Genomic DNA, 23,863 nt, shown 5'->3' on the forward strand with positions numbered 1-23,863 from the left:
TCAGCAATATTAAATGAACTCTAACTCAGTTTTGTTCACACCTAGACCCTAACTGATGACAAAATACACTTTATACGCATCTTAGTGGTTAAATACTCAAACTTGCTTAGAAATCAAAATTATTTCCAATAGCATTTTGTATGTGCTTCTTAGGGTAAAACAAATGTTGGACTATGTAAGCTGTGCCACTATATGAATTTTATTTCTGTTGCTTAAATACATATTAGAGGAGCAAGGAGATTCAGTATCTGAAAATCAGATATTTCAAGGCAGGTATTGATGTACCAGATTCAGTTAAGGGTTATGTGTGTTCCAACCAAACAGAAAGTCTGTCTTTGCAACTGCACTCTTTATTTTTAAAGAGGTTGTTGGTTCAGCCAATACATTGGCGTCAGGAGAAGACAAACCTTCACTAATGTGAAAGTGCTTTTGCTTCACGTTAGTACTCTGCTAATCTTTTCAATTATAACAGAAAGATATTTAATTCAAATGGCAAGATATGTGTATCCTCTCAAAACTTAGCCTACAGTGCCAAGGATTACTTTCTCTCCTACAGTGTTTAATAAGATCTAAATATAACAGATTTCCCTGCTCCCTCTCTACCTCTTTGTCTAGCACTGGTGGTAAATATCACCCCTCAAGTGTCAACCAGCAGAAGAGACTCTATGCCTATACCTTAGCCTATACGTTATCACAAATCCCAGGTTTTCACCATCAACTGCTGATGAAGATGGGTTTTAGCAAAGATGCAGATAGCAGAAGCAGCTGAATTATGCCTGTCTTACAGCTTCTATTGACTTTTTTGATAAGAATACCTTTTGGGGGAAGTGAGGAGAAGAAAGGAGAGAGAAAAGTCTTGAACCATTGCAGCAAGATTCTTCATATCTCACCTGTCAATGTCCAGATCAGTGCTCAACTGACATAGTACGACAGGGGGACACAACACATAATTAAAACTGTTCATCACTTCTGAATTTACCTCCTGAATCTTCATCACCTTGTCTATTCCATGGTATTTCCCAGCTGAAAAACGTGTGTAAAGTCAGAACGGTAGCAGTTTATACTCACTTTCTTCTCACTCTGAACACAAAGTGATTGCGTAAGCTCTGTGAGGGAAGAATCCAACCTCTGGGCTCAGGCAGAGGCAGCAGCTTCACAAGCTAAGATACACCAGCAGGGCTATGTCTGCCTGTGTATGCTTCAAAACTGGGGTATGAGCTAAAACCAGTATGAACAGTGAAAAACATCTAAGCTGAATCTATACACATTATGCTTAAACTGATTTATTTGACCTTGATACACCTTTGTAATTCAGCTGTGACTGGGCAGTTTTTCTGAATCTCTTAATATTGAGACTTATCAGAAATGAGAAATGTTACATTTTTATGGAACCATCAATTAAATTTAGCAGCCAACTGCAGAAGCAGTTACAGGATACATTTAAAAAGATAAATTGCAGCCCCTTCTCCCCCACAGCTTTTTTTCCCCATTGTTTACAATTTCTGAATGTAGAAAAAACTCACTGTTGTATCATTAAGCATGTTATTGCTCCATCCTGAAGAAAATGTGCTGAAGTGGCCCTGACCTGAGACTCAAGAGACTTGAGGCTAATCCAAACTTTCAAGCAATTTGCTTACAGACTTTGGGAAAATTCTTCAAACTCTCGGTGCCTCTAGCAAAAAGAATTATTCACCTCTGTGTAGAGAGCTTTAAAATTTATTAGTGAAAAAGCTTCCAAACCTACAAAAGAATGGTGTATTAATGTTATAGCTATTAAATACTTTTATTATAGAATATTAATTGACTAAAAGAAAATTAACTAAAATAACTGAAGTAGCTAGACAGGAAAACACAGAGCTCAGATTAATCGAAGCAATTTTCCATACAGGCAAATAGAATTTGGTAGAAAATTTGATTCTTTATACAGTCGGTCTTGCAAAACAAAACCAAAATCCAGATATCTCCCTTCACAGATTCTGGCTTTGTGTATTGTTCGAGTATCTGAAAGTGATTTTTTTAGATTTCTAGGATCCTGGAGTACAGAACAAAGCTGGTTTTCCCCTTCATCTTCCTTAAAGCTCAGGAAGACCAAGACATCCTAAAGCGTATAATTACACTGTTCCACACTACAAGATGTATCAACTAGTAGTATATTTTGGAACACTTTCCTCATCAAAACAGAACAAGTTTAGGCAAATGAAGGCTGTTACTCTTCTTGGGTGGCACGCTGCTTTCATTGCATAATTGACTGTCTATGACTATATTTGGCAACTGTATTTCAATTGTCTTTTTTGACCTTTGACTTTATTTTTAATTCTGGATATGAGCTGACGGAAAGGTCAACTTAGCCTTCTGGTGTATGTAATTTAGAAACATTATTAAGAAAAAGTTAACAGTGAAAATTCCTATGGCAATAACATAATAGAGGTTAACAATCATAGCACTGAATTGTCACACTTTAAAACTTTCATAACACGTGACATCATTTAGACAAATGGAAAAAATTCTTTGTAACAATTGGTGCTGAAAAGTTGGAAGTGGATATTCACAGATGTGGCCCACAACTTCATGAAAACACACCAAAAAAAGCAATAAAAATACCAATGCAATCAATATGCCCTGTTGACTACTATTTAGCTTTTGAAACAAAGAACAAAATGAGGATTAAATTGTAATGGGATTTTTTTTTACAGTATTCACACACTGCCTATGATATGAATCTAGTACCTGCACAGTTTCTCAACAGGAGACTACAATATTCTAAACAGGCTGAATCAGACAGGTAAATCCCAGTTAACATCAGCAAAGCTATGTCCATTTATTCCAATTGAGCATTTGCTCTTTTAAAGTTATAGTGGGAATCTGACAATTCAAAAACAGGATGAAATATTTAAAAAGCCTAGATATTCTGTTAAAAACACTGAAATTTTCCTTCAGTATGCAATCTTTCAAAATTAAGCACAGTCAGAACACTGATAGATCAATGTAAAACTATAAATGAAAACACAGAAGACATGACCATTTCATAGCATTTATAACCACAATAACTTCAACAGGGAGTAACAAACACCACTCATCTCCATCACCTCAATCAAAATACTTTTTTAATACCCCCATTACCTGTGGGTTTTTTTGAAGGAGTTTCCTAGCCTTAGAACTTCAGCCTTTAAGGGCATACATGCCTTACCTTACTTCCATTTTTGGTAAGCTGGCTTGCTTTCTTTTAAACGTGTTAATAGACACTGGGAGGTGCTATAGACTATAAGAAGAAGCTGATCAGACTTGTCCTTGGCCATTTTGATACCTTAGAACTTTGATATTTGTCTAACTAGAAGGTAATGTATTTCAAAACAGAAAAAAAACCCACCTGCTAACAAGAAGCATGTTTTCATTAATAACCTGTGCTACTTTTATAAATTTTTACTATGACCTTTAAATGTCAAGTGGGATTTGATATTTCAATCAGAAGTAACTGTTTACAGCAAAAAAAAAAGTAAACAGCGAACTTCATGATTGTTAAAGACAGAAATTATTATAGATGCACATACATATTATCTAGAGCTGAAGATATTAGGGAAGGAAAAAAATAATCATAATCAACATCAAATTTTGAAAAGGCTGCCTGTGTGTCTGTGCTGAAGTCCCAGAGCTGCTCAGGTGAACTGGTGCCGTAGTTCTGTGGGCTGTTTGTATGCACAGCTGTAAGTAACATGGTGGCAAATGTGAAGTTTTAGATGCTTGTCAGGTGTGGGGAAATGCTCACTACAAGAGCTTTCTGGCTTCTTGCATAACACATGCACAACATTGCATTACAATGATAGATTTGCCCTTCCAGTGGTCTACATGAACTCTAAGGATGGCAATGTTCAGGGTCTCTAGCTAGCCACTAAGCAGATGGATTTGGGAGAAAATGTGGATGTAGCTAAGTCAAGGGAAGAAGGCAGCACAGAGTGGGGAATGGACTGATTCCATCCAGTGCTTGTGTAGCTTCTGCAGCAAAGGCCTTGTGAAAACAAGAGTTGTACACCCTGACAGAAACTCTGAAGTAAAATAGAAAGGATAACTGAATCCTAGAGAGTGCAGCCAGTACTAGTACAATTGGAAAGTGCAACTTTCACCAGCAAAAGCAACTTCAATTCCACCATGCTAATTTATTTCCTTTGGAATAGCCTAATGCAGCTTAGGGACTGCACATAATGTGCAAGATGATACAAAGAAATCCAAGCAGTTCTTGAGTGCTTATTGGTGAGATTTTACAAGGATTTAGGGAACTAGCTATGTAAATCCAGACATAATGATTCAAACAATGAGACTGGCTTGTTAGGGCCACCTTGCAACAAGAGACAGATTTACGCTGTGGGAAAGGCCAGTACAAGATCTTCCTCAGCAGTAGTCCTTTATGTTTGCTTATGTGGGGAAACTGCACCTGAGGAGCCTTGAAGTCGTCACAGCCATATCACTTTCCAATGCTATAGCAAAAAATTGTAATACCACCTTTACATAAGGACAGGGACGAATACCTCTGCCCAAAGTGAGATTCATCCCAATTGAATTCCCCACCCAGCAATGTTGCTTGTATTAGGTTAGCACCATCTTACCAATACCATGCTATAACAGTACAAAAGGAAATCTCTGCTGTGTACTAAGCACATTTCTGACAACATATGAGCTGCAAACATGACAAATACTCAAACAGTACTCTGCCTACAAGTGTTGTTACTAATCAAAAACTAAACTGGATACAACTTCAAGAGGCTATTTTCAAACTAACGGGTGACAAAAAGCCATTCTTCCAATTAAAGTAAGCTCCATTATTCTAACTGAACCTTTCACATTTTTTACTGAGCATGGAGATCCTGTTCAATATTTCCAACAAACACTGAAAACCAAAACCAAATAAAAAGGTACATCATTTCCAGGGCAAGCGAGTTCTTCTTTAGAGCACTCTAAAACACTGTATACAAGTCAAAAAAAAAGAAAGAAACTTTATTATACCTTATGTCCAAATTATGATTCCAAAAAGACCATTCATCCACTCAGGAAACAAATACTACCACCCACCTCATCAGGTAAGAGACAACATAAGAAACGTGGAGAGAAACACATGGAGAGCCTCTTCCCTGTAAGGAACCCTCCTTTACTCGCTGCTGGCCAGCTACAAGGGGCTGGTTGTGTCCTCCTTCCTCCCGCTTACTCATGTGTTTAGAGCCTCTTGCGCTCTTTTACATCCTGCCACACCTACAGCACTGGTACTGTGTTTTAGAGCGCTGAGCATTCTGTCTGAGCATCTGTTTCAGCAGTCAGGAAGGAAGTTTTCTTATTGAGGCTGTAAAAGACATACAGTCTGGCATGTTTTCCTGCCTTACTAACAGTGTAACAGCCGTATATTTGGGTGAATTGGTATTGGAGTTTGTAGTTAATATTTATTAGTTCAAAGGAAACCACGTTACATGAATTTTGAGGGTAGCCTTAGGAGAGTCTGCTCAAATTATAAAGTAAATGGCAAGAGTCCTCGGCCACTTATACTTGTCCCTTTAAATGCCTCTTAAGTTGAGCAATGAAAATAATACAGCTATTAATAAAACCATTCTTTTAAATTATTATACACCAGTTTCTATCAGAATGTTCAAATTAGCACACTGGTTCTCAGGCTACTTGATTATAAATACCAAACTAAAATTACTTAATATGCTTTCATTTCTGACTGTATCTTTGTGTGACTTGGGAAATTCAGTCTATATTACTGAACATAACTGTCATGCAACAAAATTAAAGAAAAAAAAAAAGATTACCACATCTTTCTAGGAAACTGTTACCACATCTTTCAAGGAAATCATGCTCTGTTATTTTTTTTTAGCTAAGTGTTTTGAATTTGAATTCATCTATTTTAATCATATTGTTCTAGGACACGTTCTGAATGATTGAATGAGAATTTCTGGACTGGCAGTTTCATCCAGAAGGAACACTGGAAGCAAAACCAGTCTATACCAAAATCATAAAACTAGCATTACACCAAACTAGACCAAAAGCTGAATTTTTCAGGTGATTCATAACATATGAGGTATAAACCCCCTAATTTAGTAAGGTGGTGAACAGCCTAGCTCTGATCGAACCAGATTATTTAAGAGAATGTGCTGAGTTCCAATGGCTATATCATTTAAGCAGAAAATGATTTAGTGATAGAAGATATATTTACCATAATTATTGTGAGAAATTATTGGAGAAATTATTCAGAACTGTTTAACAATTGGAATGTAATAAATACCTATCTTTGCCAAAATAAGACTAAGTACTAATCTCACTTTTTCTTCATCTATAACAAAATATTTCATAAACACGAGTAGGTATTCTGTACATTGTCCTATTCAGACAGGATCTGTAGACATCCCAGAGACAATTTTCTAAAAGTGCTGACAAGTACTCAAGGGACATTTCAAGTTACACTTCAAAAAGCAATACTTAAGCCTAAACCCCATAGCATATATATGGTACTTACATTTCTAAATCGCTTCAGATTATATTTTCAAAAGCGTGCAAGTAGCCGCCGTTATGCAACTGTGTGAGACAAAATAAATAATAGAACCCGTATTTCCTGACTTTCTCCTAATCACTTGTCAGTGATCGTATTTTATCAATAAGATACACTTTTTTTTTTCCTGCTAGGGCTAAATTAAAATATATGACTGCCATTACAAAAATATTTCTTTCCTTTCTCCCTCTTCACATTAGCTGTTCACTTTTTTCCGTCTGTGATACCATTTTGGTTGGGGTATCCTTATCCATATATGAGAATATTTAACAAACTTTAGTTTTGTACAAATTGCACACGAAAGTAATCATGCTTATTTCCCCAAACAATTATCTACATGCATTCCAAAACTAGAATGTATCCTAACCCCACTGTAGGTGATGCAGGAAAATGCAGGATATTTCTGCCTGTATACAGCACTGTAAATATCGATGGGTTTGGATCACAACTTATTATATTTTCTTCTCGTTCATACTTCAACAATGCAGTTATGGGTACTTTCAGTTGAACTCAGCTTAGCAAAGTAGAGTTGCGAGTTATAGCTCCTGTTTCATGAATTTACTCTTTTCTGTCTCCAGACCCATCATCGTGACATGGTTTCTTTCTTTGTTTTCCTCTTAACAGCTATCTGGCAGTGGCATCCCAAACTAGCCTCTGTTAGTGGGTCCCTAAAGAATTATATAGACATCATCTATTGTAATCACATGTGCTGCAATTTATCCCACAGGTGGTATTGTACAAAAACAGTCTGACTTGAGCCCTGTCAGACTGTGCCATATTTGTTTCATTAACATAGATTTCTACATGAAAAAAATATTTCCTTCTCTGTGTGCTTTGTATTTGATTGAAATACATTCTCAACAACACAGAGATGTAATCAACATGAGAAAGTAATTGTTGAGAAGTACAGCATTAGCTGTCTTTCCAACATACAGTCAAAAGATGGCTGTTCTATTCATATTGACTTACCGATGAACTATAGAGAACTATCATTAATAGTCTAAATAGTTGCTGTTGAAAGTAAAAAACATTGCACAGCGGTGGAGGAGTTAAGTTACTGACTAGTGGAAAAGCTATCTAACCCTGTGATTCATTAGGAAAAGTTTGCTCAAGAGTTGAAAGACCCATATTAGGAAAGAGACGAATATATGCCATTTGTAAAAGCCTGGCTCTACTGAAATCAGTACGAGTTTTGTTACTAATGCCTATCAATGGCTTAAAGACTTAATTTAAAAGATGCCAAATAATAACTATTGCTTCTGCAAATCCATGTGCTTTTACTTTAAGATACGGTTTCATAACATTGGTGATACAGACTGGGTATAAAGAAAAATGAAAATCCTGTTCCACCATTAATCTCTTCCTGACTTTCAAGTCAGAATGACTTATCTGTACCTTACCAACATCTATCTAGGAGTAATATTGCTATCTCTATTTATTCTGCTCAAGACACGGACTTAAGAGCACAATACACCAGAATATACCCAATTTAGGATATTCAACTTGAAAAATAGTTAGCTATTACTTTTCAAATATATGTGCAAATTTATATTTCTGTATGAAAGACATAAATGAAAGTTTATTCTAAGTTTTTTGGAGCTATATGAAAACCACAGATCCACATTTCTATACTGAGTAGAAACTGATTGCATTATTTATACTGAAAATATATTTAATAGTAGAAATATAATCTATTTTTGTAAAATTTTCCCTAGCATATAACATTTGTATTCACATATGAATCAAGAATACATTGGTAGTCATGGAGGAATTAAGGTGGTGCAACAAGACCAAGTTAAGCACAGCAGAAGCACTTTGTTTCATTTTGTGTTGTAAAAACCAATCATCTTCTCAGTCAACTTTGGTACTTTTTCTCCACCTCCTTGTTGCAATACAGCTGAAGTCAGGAATATTTTACGCAAAGAAAGAAAAGGTTTCTTCACCACTATAAGTGCTTGGAATAGCCATAATTGTTTCAGTCAGAGCAAAAAGCACAGCAAATTCTTTACCAAGAACAGGTTTTTTGTATATATTTTGGAACATACCACTATGGGTACAGCCAAGCTCTGTGCTGTTGTAACTTCATGGTCTTCAAGGCAGTTCTAAAATTTCCTGCTGAGTTCAATGTTACACAGTAACTTTTCTTTTACTTTATGTTACAAACACTAGGAGAGAACAGTACTATAAGGAGTAGAAATGATCATAAATACAATACAGAATCAAAAAAGGCCTGCAAACTGAGTCTCCCAATCACAAAATTATACAAGCTTAATGCAAATCCTCCACAAAATAAAAATGTAAGAGCTGCAAACCCTTTATTTGCACATATAGCTTCTGCTACCCAGCCCATAGTCTAATATTAAAAACTCACTAACCTTTATCTGAGTCCTCTAGCTCTATGAACCTATGGAAGAAATCTACCATGTTACTCTGCTTCCTTACAGAGAACGTTTTACTCTTCCCTGCTTGAACAAGGTCCTTGTTTAAGCCCATTAGCTGAAATGCATGTTTTCAAACATCTACAAATCATAGACCAGCTGTTTTCCAGATTTTAAAGGGGTCCATACATTCTGCTACAGATTGCTTATGTATTACTTCCATGGAGCTCATCAAAACTTCATGACACCAATACATATAAAAGCAAAATAAGAATTATGCGAATTGTAGCAGAGAAATTGAAAAGTGAAGCATTTCCAAAGGCCCCTGTCTGAAGCTGTTATCAAATGCTTGAGTGGTATGAAATCTTCCATTTGTCTCAAGATCAAGAGAAAAGTATGTCTTTATGCTTATGCCAGTGCACTGCACTGTAGTCTATCAAACAGGTTGTTCGATTATTGTCAGAGATGGAAATTTGGAATTCTGCCAATATAATAATATGGCTGCCAGGATGGATCTGAATTTAAGATATTAAATCCTTTAACAGACTGGTCACAGATAACTTTATTATAAACAGTCACCATATAGTGATATAGTAGTACCTATGTGCTCTGAGATCCAAGAAAACTAACTACTGCAGTTCACAGGCACAGGAGAGCTCGCATCCTTCCTTATGCAGTTCAGGGCCACAAGAAACTTTCCTTAGTTGGTAAAGAAAGTGAAGTAGTTTCTTTCACATTTTAAATACTTTCCTCTGGTTAGTTGAGAGATGACTGTTACGGCATGCCGATTTTACTAACGTTTTTAAATTTAATTTAATTGTTTTAGGGCTATTTCTGTCAAAATGTTTAAATAATGTTGTTAAGAGACTTGATCTTCTAAGTCACTAAGGGCTAGGTTTTTAAGAATGTTTCAGTAACTACAGGTGGAGTTAAGCAGCATTAGATATATATGAAAATCCTCCTTTTAAACTAGCCTGTAGGTGGGGTTATTGGTGATAACGCAAAGGAACAGTGGATAACAACCTGAGGCAGCTTTCTAACTTCATAGTTTCCCTTTTATATGTTCCTTTTATATATCTTTAGGTGATATAAACAATGATAATTTAATTTAAATAAACATAACTGCACTGATTCACACATGGGGATATAAAAATTAGAACAGAAGCAATGGGAAACTGGGTTGTGTACAAACCAATGACATAATAAAAATGTGTTAAAGTTAATAAAAAAGTTTAAAGAAACTTTTCATATAATTTGGCTAATCCTATGCTCTGTTAATTGTTCAGTACTGTTATCTTTATTCCATGACTTTACATTTTAGCTATGACTGATAACTTCTCCTCAGAAGGTAACATCATACTATTCTATCACAACACACTGGAATGTGTGCAGCCCTTAGTTCTAGAGTCCTTTCTACTTTTAGGGTACAAGTACCTTTCACTAAAAACCTAGGACACTATTTCTGTGTAACACTTGAGAAAAGCAAAGCACGGTAAGCCTGTGGACTCTAGAAAATATTTACATGACACTAGTTGCAATAGTTTTCTCACTGACTTCCTGATACTAATGGGCAAAAATGGGCAAAAAATATCCATGGGCAAAACTGTGTGCACAAATATTTGTATCATCAAACTCAAAATCGTTAACAGCTGATTTCCTCTACGTCCTAGCATTTGAAGTCAACACCGACACCCCACCCCCACCTCCAATTTTCAAACTGGATAATTCAGCTGAATTTAAAAAGGCAGATTAAAAATCACACAAATAAATACAAAATAAAAGAGAAATTTGGCTACAGCTCCCATAGTATATTTGCTCTAGTAACAGCAATTGGTCCTGAATCAGAGGAACAATTTTCTCCACTGCTGCTGATGCTGCTGTTTTTCTCAGTTTTGATACGGAATTGTAAAGCTAGAAGACAACTAAAAATTAACTGGATGAGAGTAGCACATTTATAAATATCTGATCATGTAAACAAAGAGACAGGTTTCAAAGTGCTGCCTGTGTGTAATGGCAAATATTCTATTGATTTCCTGAAAGTTAGGCTTGCGTGTAATGGCAAATATTCTATTGATTTCCCGAAAGTTAGGCTTGCATCTTAGACAAAATTTTTAGACTGGTAAAAAGTGTGTAACTAGAACTAAATTAGTGACATTAAGCAAAATTAAGACAAGGAATTATTAAGCTATTTGAAAAAAAACCAACCCCAAGATTATTGGATAATTGACACACATTTGGATCCATATACTGATCAAGACAGGAGAAACATCAGGTACAAAAATCCCATTTTATTTCTCAGAATTGGACTAAATGATTAGATTGCTTTAGATTTTGAGGGGTTTTTAATTTTCTCCTTCTATTAGTTTGTATTTCAGTGTTTGGTCTCACATAGATTTTGAAAGCTCAACTAAATCTAAATTATTTGTCAGCAGCAAACCAGAACAGTTTGAGAGACTATATCATATAAATATATGTCCAGTAGTGTTTTGAAGGCAGAAAGAGTGAGCCAGATGGTTTCTATCAATTTCCACTCTGTGGTGCAGCAAGGGGTTAGTATGATTTTCTTAGCAGCTTCTTGCATTTTGTGCCTTGAAAGGAATTACGTACTGCCTGCTTGTGTTCTTGTAGATGCTGTAATTGATATATTTAGATATCTGGCTTCAGCTGTTCCTGCACCAAGTAGCAGATCTGAGTTGGAAATTGAACTAAAACATATTCTGTTGGGTAGTGCTTGCCCTACATTTTACATAGCTACTTCGAGTGGGAAAAGATGTCTATCTCTTGCAATAGGGATTGCAGTGTTTATGAATGAAATGCTCTCTTAACTGTGTGAAACAAAATTTTACTGTCCAAAATTTCAAATAATTTAAAACTATTTGCTCCTATGCCAGAGGCCCCTAAGTATACATTCAAGCTCTGGAATACTGCATCCACCTTCTTTCTTATGTGTCCACTTTCAGAATTTTACTTATTTTAAATAATTTGGTTATTAGCTACATCTGGGAACATTTTCACTATTAAAAATGCATTTTACTTTATATTTAAACAGATAATACAGTTTTCAGCACTGAGAATGTAATTATGATCATTCTATGAGCATTTAATAATAGCTTTTAGTAATGTTTGTCAACATGTATAATTCTAAATTATCCTGAAAGAACAGGAAGGCAGTTCTTAGATTCGGTTTGTCCCCAGAATACGGCTCTGCTATTCCTTCTGTCAAGCCTGTTTCAGGGACCAGAAAAGCTGCCACAGGAACAGCTGGAGACAGCACAATACGCAGTATGAAAAAGCTAGACCTTGAGAGTGAGGGAATACTTCATATAAAAGGAACACATTCTGTCTTAGATGTATTTTTGCCCCCTTTAACTGAGTAAGTCCAGCACACAGTGCCGTGCTATATTTATGCCATCTTTGCAACTGCCTGCAGCCAGCTTGTACAGTTGATAAGCCATAATAGCACATGAAGTGCACCTGGAACTGAAGTTCTTCAGAATACAATTCAGATAATGAATCATTTGATTTCTTGTACACAGAAAAGGTATGTGAATATGCACTCCTGTTTTCCTTAGAAAAACAGAAGAAAAAGTCTTCCATAGAAGTGACATGACTAATTTTATGTCAACTATGATCACTAATTCTACCCAGGAAAGAGGGAAGGAAATTTAAGCAGCAATGATGCTGGGGCAAGACACCAAAACACCAGCTCTTTACTAGATGAAAACACAAAATAGCATAGTAACAAATATCAAAGAACAAATTAATATATTTAAAGACTTTTGCATTACAGAAGAATTTGGAGAGACAGGAGGCTCTGGTCCTATGTGGAATTTTCCAAGTTTCAGATAATCAAAATAGCTGTAGGCACTGAAACTCTAAATTTGGGAAGTTTTGCACCACTAAATGGATGTATCTCATTTTGCGGTGAAAAGGTTAATTAGCGGTGTTTTACATTTACTTTTGCTATTTTGAAGCTAGATTCTAAAAGTCTGCAAAGCTTGAAAAGATCATTTATCCTAGTGAAACTGGCACAAAAGATTTAAATACTAGAAATATCCTTCATCTGAGCTGTAGGGAAAGTATTTGTTGTACAAGTTTAGCTCTAAACTATTAAATCATTAATTTTCTTACTGCTTGGAAACAATTACATTTTGTAAACAGTCATTCCACTCTTTTTTCCATTTTTAATATCAGTAAATTATTAATGCTGTAATAAGAGAGTACTTTTTCAGACTGAAGATTAAGACTTGGATTTTACATGACACTATTAATTCTAAAAAATAATATTATTTTTCATTATAACCATATGTTTAGCTCCAAGGCAATTTTTATTGGAGGGAAATGTAGTTTCCTGCAAAAATGAGAAATGACTACGTGCTGTGTAAGAGGCTGATCAAGAAAATATTTATATGAAATGCACAGTGGAGATCAGCAAAGTGAAGTGTTCTAATAAGTTTAATGAGAAATTCACAAGTGAATGACTGCCTGGGGCAGCATGTTATTCAGTTGTTACTATATACTGCTATTCACAAGTCAGACCTCTAAATTGCAAAGTTCCATAGTTTTACAATCTACTTCAGTGAAAAATGTCACACCCTTTTGGTTTTGAAGATCAAATCAAGAGAAATATTGGAAAGTCAGTGGTCCAAAGTGCTAATGTTCCGAAGAGACATACACAGAAGGAGAGAAGGCAATTTAGAGTCAGAATATCCTAGACCAATTCTTATTATGCTACCATTTTCAATGAAGAATGAAGCATTTGACTTAAAAACCTATTTAGCTCACCAACATTAGCAGAGAGATAAAACTGAGGCCAAACAGGTTGTACAATAAGGAAAAATACTCAGAAATTCTAAGCTATTTCTCTTCAGCAATAATTCTTTGCAATATTGTCACTGAAATCCTCACTACAGTAATTAGTGGAGGTGAGCTTTACTGAGTGTTGTAAACTGATGAGCACTGCTTTACATTTATTCACTTTGAAAAATAACTAGAAAAGGTATTATGGCTTTTAATATTTCCCACTGCAGATCAAATGTGGTAAGTTTGTAAATAAAAAGGAAGGTGTATTTCCTAAACATCAATGCGGGAGTTCAAACTAGACTGTTCGTTTCATGCTGTGGTACCAGTAATACATATTCAGAAGGCCAGATTGTACATTTGATGATGCATATGAAACTGTGTAAATACATTGAACAACACAGACTTAAGAGTGGAACTCGGATTACTCCTTCCTTTTCTGTCATAAACACCCACAAGTCCAAGTACACATGCAAAGAATAGATCTTTTAAGTAAAATAACAGCATTTCTAACCAGTCATTTTAGTTCCCTGTTGTATCTTCTCTCTTCTGTTTGGTTCTCATCTTGCATGTTTTATACTATCTTCACAGAGTTATCAAGTTAGCAGTTTCTTTAAGAAACCTTGACATGGCTCAAATTCCATAACTAACTTATCTGCCAGCTGTTGAATAGCACCAGGATGATGGTTTATTATGAAGTTGTTCTATCTAGAAATGCATGTATTAATCAGTTTGTAGGACTGGCAAACAGTGGATAAATTTATGGATAATGTAATGTCACGTAAGGAATCTTTAAAATTATTAATAAATGAAAAGCCACCGAAGTACAAAAAATACTTTGATGGACTTCTGTTAAGCAATTAGTTGATTTTTTTAAATACAATATGCCTACTGTTTTTGTGCCCAATGAATTGCAAAAAGTTAATTAAACATCAGCTACTTATGCTTAATCAAACATGTTCTGCACACGAACTAAATCTTATAAGCAAATTCTGCTGCTTGGGGATGCTTGAACAATATGCTGCATCAAGTCCTCAAGGAATATCTCTCTATTGTTAATCATGTTTTCTCAGACAACTACAATTTTTCCTGCTTGGAAATTACACATGGGACAAAACCAGGAGTTTTGAGTGCTTTGAATATTTGTCCATGATATCCAGATGTCTGGCACCTCACTGAAGCAGTAGCTTCAACTGTTCTACTGAAAATCCTTGACAGATCCATTGTTTATGTGCAGATCATTTTTACAGTCATATTCATATCTAGAGTGCTTCAGATAGTCTCCACATGCACAGCAAATGCACGCATGGATACAGCACAAAGCCTCTAAATAAAAGCTTTTTTAGCCTTTCGTATCGGTCCATGCTGTAAATAACAACATATTTTATATGTGTTTATGCCATAAACCCAAATTCTGAGTATCACAAGGAGAAGCAAATATATGACAGTTAAAAAAAGAAAGTGGTAGCGAATGTATGTATCAGCTTGTTTTCTGTTACCGTAATCAATTGTTTATTAAAATCATATCCATAGACAGAAAATTCCTGGGGTGGAGACAATCTCATCTCCGCTTTGAAAACCATTATAACATATACTTGTATATCTATTTCTACTTACAAAGCTTATGAACATAAGTTCTATGATGTACCATCTGGGAAACTCTTTCACTCTCTTGCTAAGGAAAGTACAAAATACAAATGCAAATTCTACTTTCTATCAATTGTAATTTAGTAATGGGGAAGGGTAAAAAAAGAATTAAATCATATCACAATATCTCTTAAATTAATAACTTTTTTCTTAATTTGCAGTAAATTTTTTACGATTAGATTTTATATTTGAGAGAGAATGAGCACACAAATTGCTTTACCTAAAAATGAACTTTAAGATACATCCATTTAAAAATATTTTAAGAATCAAAATAACTTAAGCACAAACAAATACTTCACAATATACACACTATTTTTTAAAAAGATATAGAAAGGGGTAATGTTTCCTGAAACCAATGACTTACAAAATTATCCAATGAAAGTATTCATTTACTTTCAGAAAACAAATACTGATAGACTCCTCTGGAAAAACATTTCAAGTGTAATAAGCCAGCTAATGAATGTATTTACTGTGCTGGCTCACCAAATGCACGCACACACTAATAACACCATGAAAGTTTTCCAAAATACTGTATAATTGACCATCGTGATTTTTATTTTCTTGCTTTAAGAGGCACAAACATTAACTTATTAAATCCCAGAACAAAAGTAAAAGTTACATTAGATACCATTAAACACTGTCTTGTAAGCAATGACAAGAGCATTTTTCTTGGCCTTGAATCATCTGCAAAGGTCACTTGAATTCATAAGTATGTGCTCCAAATTTAATTAATTAGAAACACAAGTTAGTGAAATTTAGAAGTTTCTTTCTGTTTTGACTTATTCTCCATCCAAGTCTTTTCTGCGACCCTTTCCCTATTTGAGATTCCACATACTTTATCTTAAGACAATTCTGCCTAAGAAAGGGTGTTTCGCAAACACGTTCCTCACAAGTGCTTAACTGTCAGTGCCAGCCTCCCTACCCCTAAAAATCAGCAACAGACTGTTTTTTTCGACTTCAGTGCACAGAGAGGCCACAAGAAATAAAGTGCTGTAAATATCACACAGAATTTGGTATTGTAAAGCTTTTAGAATAATTTAAAAATCAGCATTAGTTATATTATCTGTTAGCTATTTTTTAAAAAGGAAATAATAAGAATGTAAAATAACAACTAGCTTCTGGACATTTGTTTTTGCTTGTCTTTCCTTAAAAAACATACTTTTCCTTTTCTCCTCCTTCCCTTCTTTCCAGTATTTAGAATACTACAGAAGTCTTCTTAGCAGTTTCCATCTTACCATTAAACATTTTCTCATCACATCTATACCTGACAGAACAGAAAAATGCTGGGATGAAATTGCTGTGGGCCTTCCTGAAAAATGTAATGGATGCCAAAATTTCTCTTTGAATTAATGTCTGCAGAAACTCTGATACTAACAAATCAAGGAGCAATGACCAGAAACATTATGTTGTTTTTGAGGGGATATTGGCAACATATGAAATGTTTGGAAAAAGAGCCAGCTGATGAGGGACTGAACACAATGCGTACTTTAAAACCTCTTCCGAAATCTTCCTGAACAAACTTATCACCCAACGTATTGGGGCAGTTCCCTAGCATGTAAAAGATACCTAGCTTGGTGGTTCTGCTCTCTCTTCTCTTCCAAAGACCCATTGGACAGGTTGTTACCAACTGCTGGATCTTCAGTAATGTGCTGCACTTACTGGTTTCCTTACAGCTCTCAGAAGCAAGAATTGTAAGTGCTCTTTCAGCGTCTTGGCTGCAAAATGATTAAAGACAAAATGCCCCAATTTTGCTAAATCACAAGGTTCTCACTACTTTGTTATAGGTAGGATATTGTTATTTGAGGATATTATGGGCAAACACAAAGAAACTCTGCCTATTCAGCTATGGCTGCATACAGTTAGAAATTAGTTTAATATAATCTGTAAACAGATTGTGTAGCAACAAAAGCAAAGATTTGTTAAAACAAATAAAATGTCACAGTGTTATTGTGTTGTAAAAGCAAAAAAAGTTTAACAAAAAGAAGATGAAAATGTTAATGTGAAAATATTAATTAAATCAGAAAAAGATACTTAATATCAGGTGATTAAAACCAAAATTATCAAATACCACTTGCCAGGAAAGAATTATCTCACATGAGAATTCTCAATTTTGTATCAATGATGTAGCTAAATGCCAATTTTTCTACATAAATTTCCAGCCCGAGGTACTGTCCTGTCTTCCAGGCTGAGCAACTGTCATTCTAGACCAGAATGCCAGGAAACTCACCTCATTTATTATGTAAATTGTCTCCAAAACCCAATATATATTTCACCCACTAAAACTGTTTTGTCAACGTAAAGGGTTGTTTTGTTTCTTTGGTTTTTTCTACTGGATTTTATATCAACTGTCTGTTATTTAATTTGTACCAAGTGGTTAAAAAGACTGCTGTCAGCATCCATAGTCATCTTCTTCTAAAGAGAAACTATAGCCCATCTCAGCTGAGTGTCTTTTACATACACTGGACAGAATTTCAGCTCTGTAGGAAACTTCATTCACTACAGGAATTTTAAGCTACATTTGATACACTGACCATGCAACCATATAAAATTGTTTGGAATTTCATGCTGATTTTATAGAAATTACAGTTGTTTTCAATTTTGTATGCCCATTTTCAGGTTTTTTTCCTCTTTCTGGCTTTAATCTGATTTCTTTCCCAGTTACTTTGTGGTATATTCAAGTCTTCTCTTAAACCTCTTCCGAACTTTTATGTGGATGCTTTAGATAAAGTAACTGAAAAACATAGTTTACATTTTTATTTTTAAACCAAGGATATTTAAGACCTTGTTGAAGTTTGACCTTCTGAACTTCTCATTATCAGCATCTTATCAATTTAAGCGTGTCTTTAAACTAATTTTGGTTATTAGAGTATTAAAAGAGTATTTAAATGAAACAATCTACATAAAAGAATTTTCTCTTTCCCATCCTAGCTTGGTGACTTTTTCCTTTTCATGAAGAGAGGTTGAAAGGATTAGAACTTTTTATTTCAAAAGGAAGCACATAAGAATATAATGTAATATATTCCTTGCTAATATAAGACAAGGAATTATATACTATTAAACTGAGGAGAAGAGGCTTTCCTTAGTAGAACTTCTGACTGTAGATTTTAGTTCTTTATCATTTCTCTGATGTATCTGGTGCTACATAAACTAACACTTCGAAACTGGTACAGACAAATCTCACACATGTGCCTGTTCAGCATTTTTCTCTATTTCTGTGTGGATTTTTTTCTGAAAAGATTTTAGCTTACTATACCTCTCCTGCCTCAGTGAAGGAACTACCTTAGGGATAAAATCTTGGCTCTACTGAGTTAGCTGAAATCTTACTATTCACTTTAATGAGAAGAGAATTTTTGCCTTTATGTATGAAATGGCCTACAAACATAACATAACATAGTAGGTTTACTTCTATTACCATTTTTCTACGGATATAGATTTACCTACTTCCAATGAATCAGCTAACAAGAATTAGCATGAACACTGAAGCTCAGCTACACTTAGGTTCACAATAGAGGAGCAATGAAACTAACACGTTTTAATTCAGTTCATGTCTTAAAGGCAGCCAAAAATGGTATACTAGAAAAGACACTCTTTAGCTTTGGTGAGTTTTGCTTAACTCAGGTTACCATCCTTATAAAGCTAATCTTTAGAGTATATTACTGTTTTGTTATTGATTTTAATACCATCAGTTACTTAGAAGCAAAGCTCTTTCTGCATTTATAGAAAAATGAGATTATTGGGTTACTTTCCAGTACACCAAATGTTGTTCCTGGCTAGTCAAAACAAAAGGGAAAAGAAAAAAGAAGAGGTTTTTTTTAAAAAAAAGCCAAACTAACTAAAAGATCACATTCACAGACTTGGCTGAATGTAAGTCACAACTGTATAACAAACCATATACACTAAGAGCATAAGGTTAACCATATCAGCTCAGATCCAAATTTAATTTAGCCCAACATCCTGTTGGCAAGAATCACCAGTAGCAGATGATTACAGAAAGTATAGAAGAAACAGGAAATATCTGCAGTTGGCCAAAATTCTGGTTGAACAGTTTTATTACCTCTTGACACCTACTGATGGATTAGGTTCCTATCTGCAACAACACATCTTAGTGTCTATTTACCATTACGTAACTTCTCTTACAGCGATTGAGTACCAGGAACACGTACAAAATAAAGACAGACCAATATGACCATAATGTCATATAGCGTAATATAATGTGATATCTTGGCTTAATAGGGATACTGAAAGGAAACGAAACAAAGAGGGAAAAATACAACCTACTTTCTCTCTTTTATGGATTTATTATTTTATTCTTTGGTATATCCTTTAGGAACTTCCTGCTTTGGTACTATAATTATGATATAATATAAAAGCTAATTTTTATATTTAAATAGAAGTTATAAAATTATAATTGGAAGAGACAGTGATTTTCATTATCCACATGTCTCTTTAACCTCGAAGTTTGTGTTGAGTGTTTATATATCAAGCTGAGTATTAAAAGAATAGAAAAGTAGTTTAGAGGTTTTCAGAGTGAGATTATGTTGTTTATAAGTGTTAAAGATTCCATTAACTAGTAGTTCATCAAAGAACTTGTCTTTGAGAATTATGCAGCGCATCATAGGTGTGCAGGAAAAAGCTGGTAACCTTATAAATCTTGTCTGTTCAGAAGCACCTTGTAAAAAAGTTGAAATACAGAAATCTCTGTCTGTATTAAATTGAATATTACTCAAAAATCATTCTTCCTGGTCTGTGAGAGACCTCTGATATTGGATACTAAATTTAAGCATGTGATACAAGTGCAATGCTGACACTGATAAACTAATAAACTTTCAGTGTATGACTTCTCAACTTTAATAGTCTCTTTCCATAGTTTCTCTACATAAAGGAAGAAATTTTAAATTCATGTATGTACATGACATTTTGTAATTAACAAAACAAGTGAGTTCCATACAAAAGACTATATACTGAAAGATCATAAATCAAGTTCTCAGCTAAAATCAGCTATCACAGTTCTAACTACACAGTAAAGTCTTACTTTTCCCAGTTTGCTAAAAATCGTGTGTCCATTTCCTATATAATTTATTTAATTTAAAGAAAAAAATATGCAATGAATTGCAGCAATACTACATTTCTGGAATGAACAGAAGAATTACTGAGGCACAGCCTCCGGAAGAAGAAAAGGCATACCTTACAATATGCCATCTTATTGCTTAAGGAACTTGTATCATACACCTTAAAATAGAGAGAAGAACTCAGTGATGAATCACTTGCACATCAGATACAAAAGTGCATGTGAGATGCTGCCTCAGAGACCTAAATCAAATAAATGCTTTGCTGAAAAGGGAAAAATTCATGCTTTGTTTTTCCTTTGGGGATATATTAAGACACATCAGAACAGATGAGACATGATCTAGAACTGGGAACAGCAAAATGAGCACATGCAGTTTATGATAGGCCATATAATTCTGAGATAGACATGTTCTGAGCAAAGAATCAAGAATATACAAGCTCTGTTTCCACTGAACTCTCTGTGGTCTTTTTTCTTTCTCTTTAACGTTACTAATATCACGACATTTTTAATGAGACATAGTTATTGAGAGTTCATGTGGTGTTCCCTCACCAAACTTTATGGAGAGATGCACAGACAGAGTATCTTTAGAACAGTGCCATTCAAAGACCTAAAACATTCTTTGGATTTCATATCACCTCTGAGTCAGTGTCAAATGTTATTTATGTGAGAGGTAGCCCTAATTCTGGAGGTACATAATTGCTTAAAATTGTGAAAAGCACATAATAATAAAGCAAATAGTACTGAATATGCATAACAATTTATTAATATCAAATTATCTGTCTTTAATTAAAATGCATTGCTTTTTATGCACAACGGGATTTTAACAAATAAGATGAAAAACCATGTAAAGAGCTGAATACAATAAATCTACCACACATAGTGCCCTTGTAAATTATAAGTAGAATATAGCTTTGATATATAACATTTTATTTTGCCATTCAGATTTGCTATACAGGAGGCTTATAAAATATTTTTATATCCCCAATTTCTATCCTATACCAAATTCTACATGGATAGTGTAAAGTTTCCACATGAAAGGCATTTATGTTTCAACTGAGAATAAAGTAGAAAAACAAGTACCCAAAACCAAAATAAAATAATTCCTACAAGTTAGTATGAATGTCACCATCTACTTCAGAAAAAAAACCAAGCTAAAAAATAATGTAAAAATTCTAATAATAATATTGCCTTGGACAAAAGTTCTTGGCATTTCCTTTTTAAAAGCAGTACTATTTCTTACTACTGTAACTTCATCCAACATCAGCTTACTCAAGGAAATCTCAATTCCTATGAGCATGACTTGTTTTAAAAAGTCATTTTGAATCTTTCATTTTTTTAATTCTGTATAAATAGAAAACTCAAACACAGATTTTTTAAAAAAGCTCTCCTCAAGTTAATGGCCAGCACAGGCAAAAGAACAAATGGATATAAGCTGTCGCTGAAAAAATGCAGATTGCAAATTACTACAGAGTCTCTAGCCATTAAAATAAATCAAACTCTGGAACAGCCTTCGGCGGAAACACTGGGGGCAAAGAAATAACAACTCTAATTTAGTATTGGCAAAGTTTATGAAAAGAGAATTATCTGATGCAATTCCCAGGCTAGCAGAGCACTGGACTTGATGACCCAGAGATCCCTTCCACTGTTATGTTCTTTGTTTGGCTAGATGCAGATGTTCATCTGTTTTTCAGCCTCACTGTGGTTTTTCTAAAGTGAAATTTAAATGAAAGTTAATATAATTTTTGTAAGTTTCAGTCAGAAATTACCCTTTGTGAGAATTGTTGCTAGGCCTGCAGCAGAGTGCAACTTGTCAAAGGATTCTAAAAGCTTTACTTAAAGTTGGCTTAGCTTTATAGAGAAGTACAGAAGTATAAGTGTTCAGAGATGAACGCCCAGCGGGGCACACACCATGAGAAGAAGTAACTGATCTCCTGGTAGGGAAAATAGGAAGCAAAAAGTAAGCAATACAGGCTAGGACTGATACATCAGTAATATCAAGGAAGAAAGCAAAACAGAACAGTAAAGAAAGCAAAGGACACCAGGATATTAAAAAAAGTATAGGGAAGGAGAAATATCATAGATATTTAATGCCTTTCTAAAAAAACTAGTATCATGTGTGGTGGCTGTGAAGAGTCAATACAAACTTGAAAGAGAAAAAAAGGAAATGTTTTGTTCAAGAGGAAAGTCATCTTTCAGGAGATAATGTAACACAAGCCTCTCTCTCCCCTCCCTCACTTGTCTCCCCCATGCTTAGCTATCAGAATTTGCCTAGAGTTGGCTGGCTTTGAAAGACCCTATTTTGGAGAAGGAGTCACAGTACAGATGCTACTGCACACAGTTCTGTAGGTGACTCGGTATGGAAGAAAATGGCTCAAACTCAGAAGTTTGAGTAACTCTAAACTATTGCTTAAAACAATAATAATATTTAAGCTTGAAAACAACCTGGTGTTCCTTAATAACTTGCACCACCCTCCTGCCTTTGCTCAGTTGTTTTTTTTTTAATTAACATAAGAATATTTTTTATGTTGCAGGTAAATGTATCATAATGACTACAGAAAATTATTGCAGATGTACATCAGCGACATGAAAATAATTTATAGAAAACAATTCTAAATGTTTTCTGGTTTTGAATAAATAAGTTCTCAGAGCAGCTTTTAATGATTTTCAAATACACGTATCTTTACAGCTCTGATCAGTCATAAAAGCATACAAAGGTCAAGCAAATACTTTATCTTATTTAAGACACTGTGGTCTGTTTTCTATCACTCGCAAGTTCTAAGGTTTACACTCTTTCAAGGACATGATACTGCTACACAAGCCTTCAAAATAAAGGCTTTACACAAATTCTGTGAACCTTGATGGCTACGTCTATAATTCTTCCAAATGAAACCCTGAGCCTGATAAATTCTAAGATACGTTGATTCTTTGAAAATAGAAAAATTATTTCTACTAATATCACAACTTCAGTATATACTTAAAAATTATCACCATAAATTTTTTTAAGTGGTTGTGTGCAGACATGATCACATACAGATGATTTTTAAAGTCTAGCCCTTTCTTCACATGAATAAATACATAATTTCCCTGTTTTCTAAGAACAATTGGTGCAGATTTTCAATAAACACAGAAGTATTACAGAATATTAGTTCAACTAAACCTTCTAAGTTGACTGGAGAACAAACAACCATTTTACAGCCCTTACTGTGTGCCTTTGCAGGTATTCTAGAAATCCGAACAGTGGCAGTTGGAATAGTGGCAATCAAAGGAGTGGAAAGTGAATACTTTCTGGCAATGAATAAGTCAGGAAGACTTTATGGAAAGGTATGGATGCAAACTTCTCTGGTGTGTACAATCATCATGTACAATCTTAAAGATATGTATTTTTAGATGTAGCATCTGTATAGTTTGTATAAAATAGATTCCTAACAAATTAAAATGTAT

At 34.6% G+C, this 23,863-nt stretch overlaps 1 protein-coding gene and 1 long non-coding RNA gene across 3 annotated transcripts in view; one reads left to right on the forward strand and one right to left on the reverse strand.

Annotated features, from left to right (window-relative positions):
* Nucleotides 1-23,863, reverse strand: part of LOC142411719 (uncharacterized) — a 91,170-nt gene that overhangs the window by 49,910 nt on the left and 17,397 nt on the right. The gene's annotated exons all lie outside the window — the stretch shown is intronic.
* FGF7 (fibroblast growth factor 7) overlaps nucleotides 1-23,863 on the forward strand; it is a 30,626-nt gene that overhangs the window by 5,475 nt on the left and 1,288 nt on the right. For both annotated transcript variants that reach the window (XM_075504194.1, XM_075504193.1), the window contains one exon: nucleotides 23,640-23,743. In XM_075504194.1, coding sequence (XP_075360309.1) covers nucleotides 23,640-23,743 — 104 coding nt within the window. The remainder of the gene's footprint in view (nucleotides 1-23,639; nucleotides 23,744-23,863) is intronic.

This window comes from Mycteria americana, chromosome 6, assembly GCF_035582795.1.
Source record: "Mycteria americana isolate JAX WOST 10 ecotype Jacksonville Zoo and Gardens chromosome 6, USCA_MyAme_1.0, whole genome shotgun sequence".
NCBI classification, from domain to species: Eukaryota; Metazoa; Chordata; class Aves; order Ciconiiformes; family Ciconiidae; genus Mycteria; species Mycteria americana.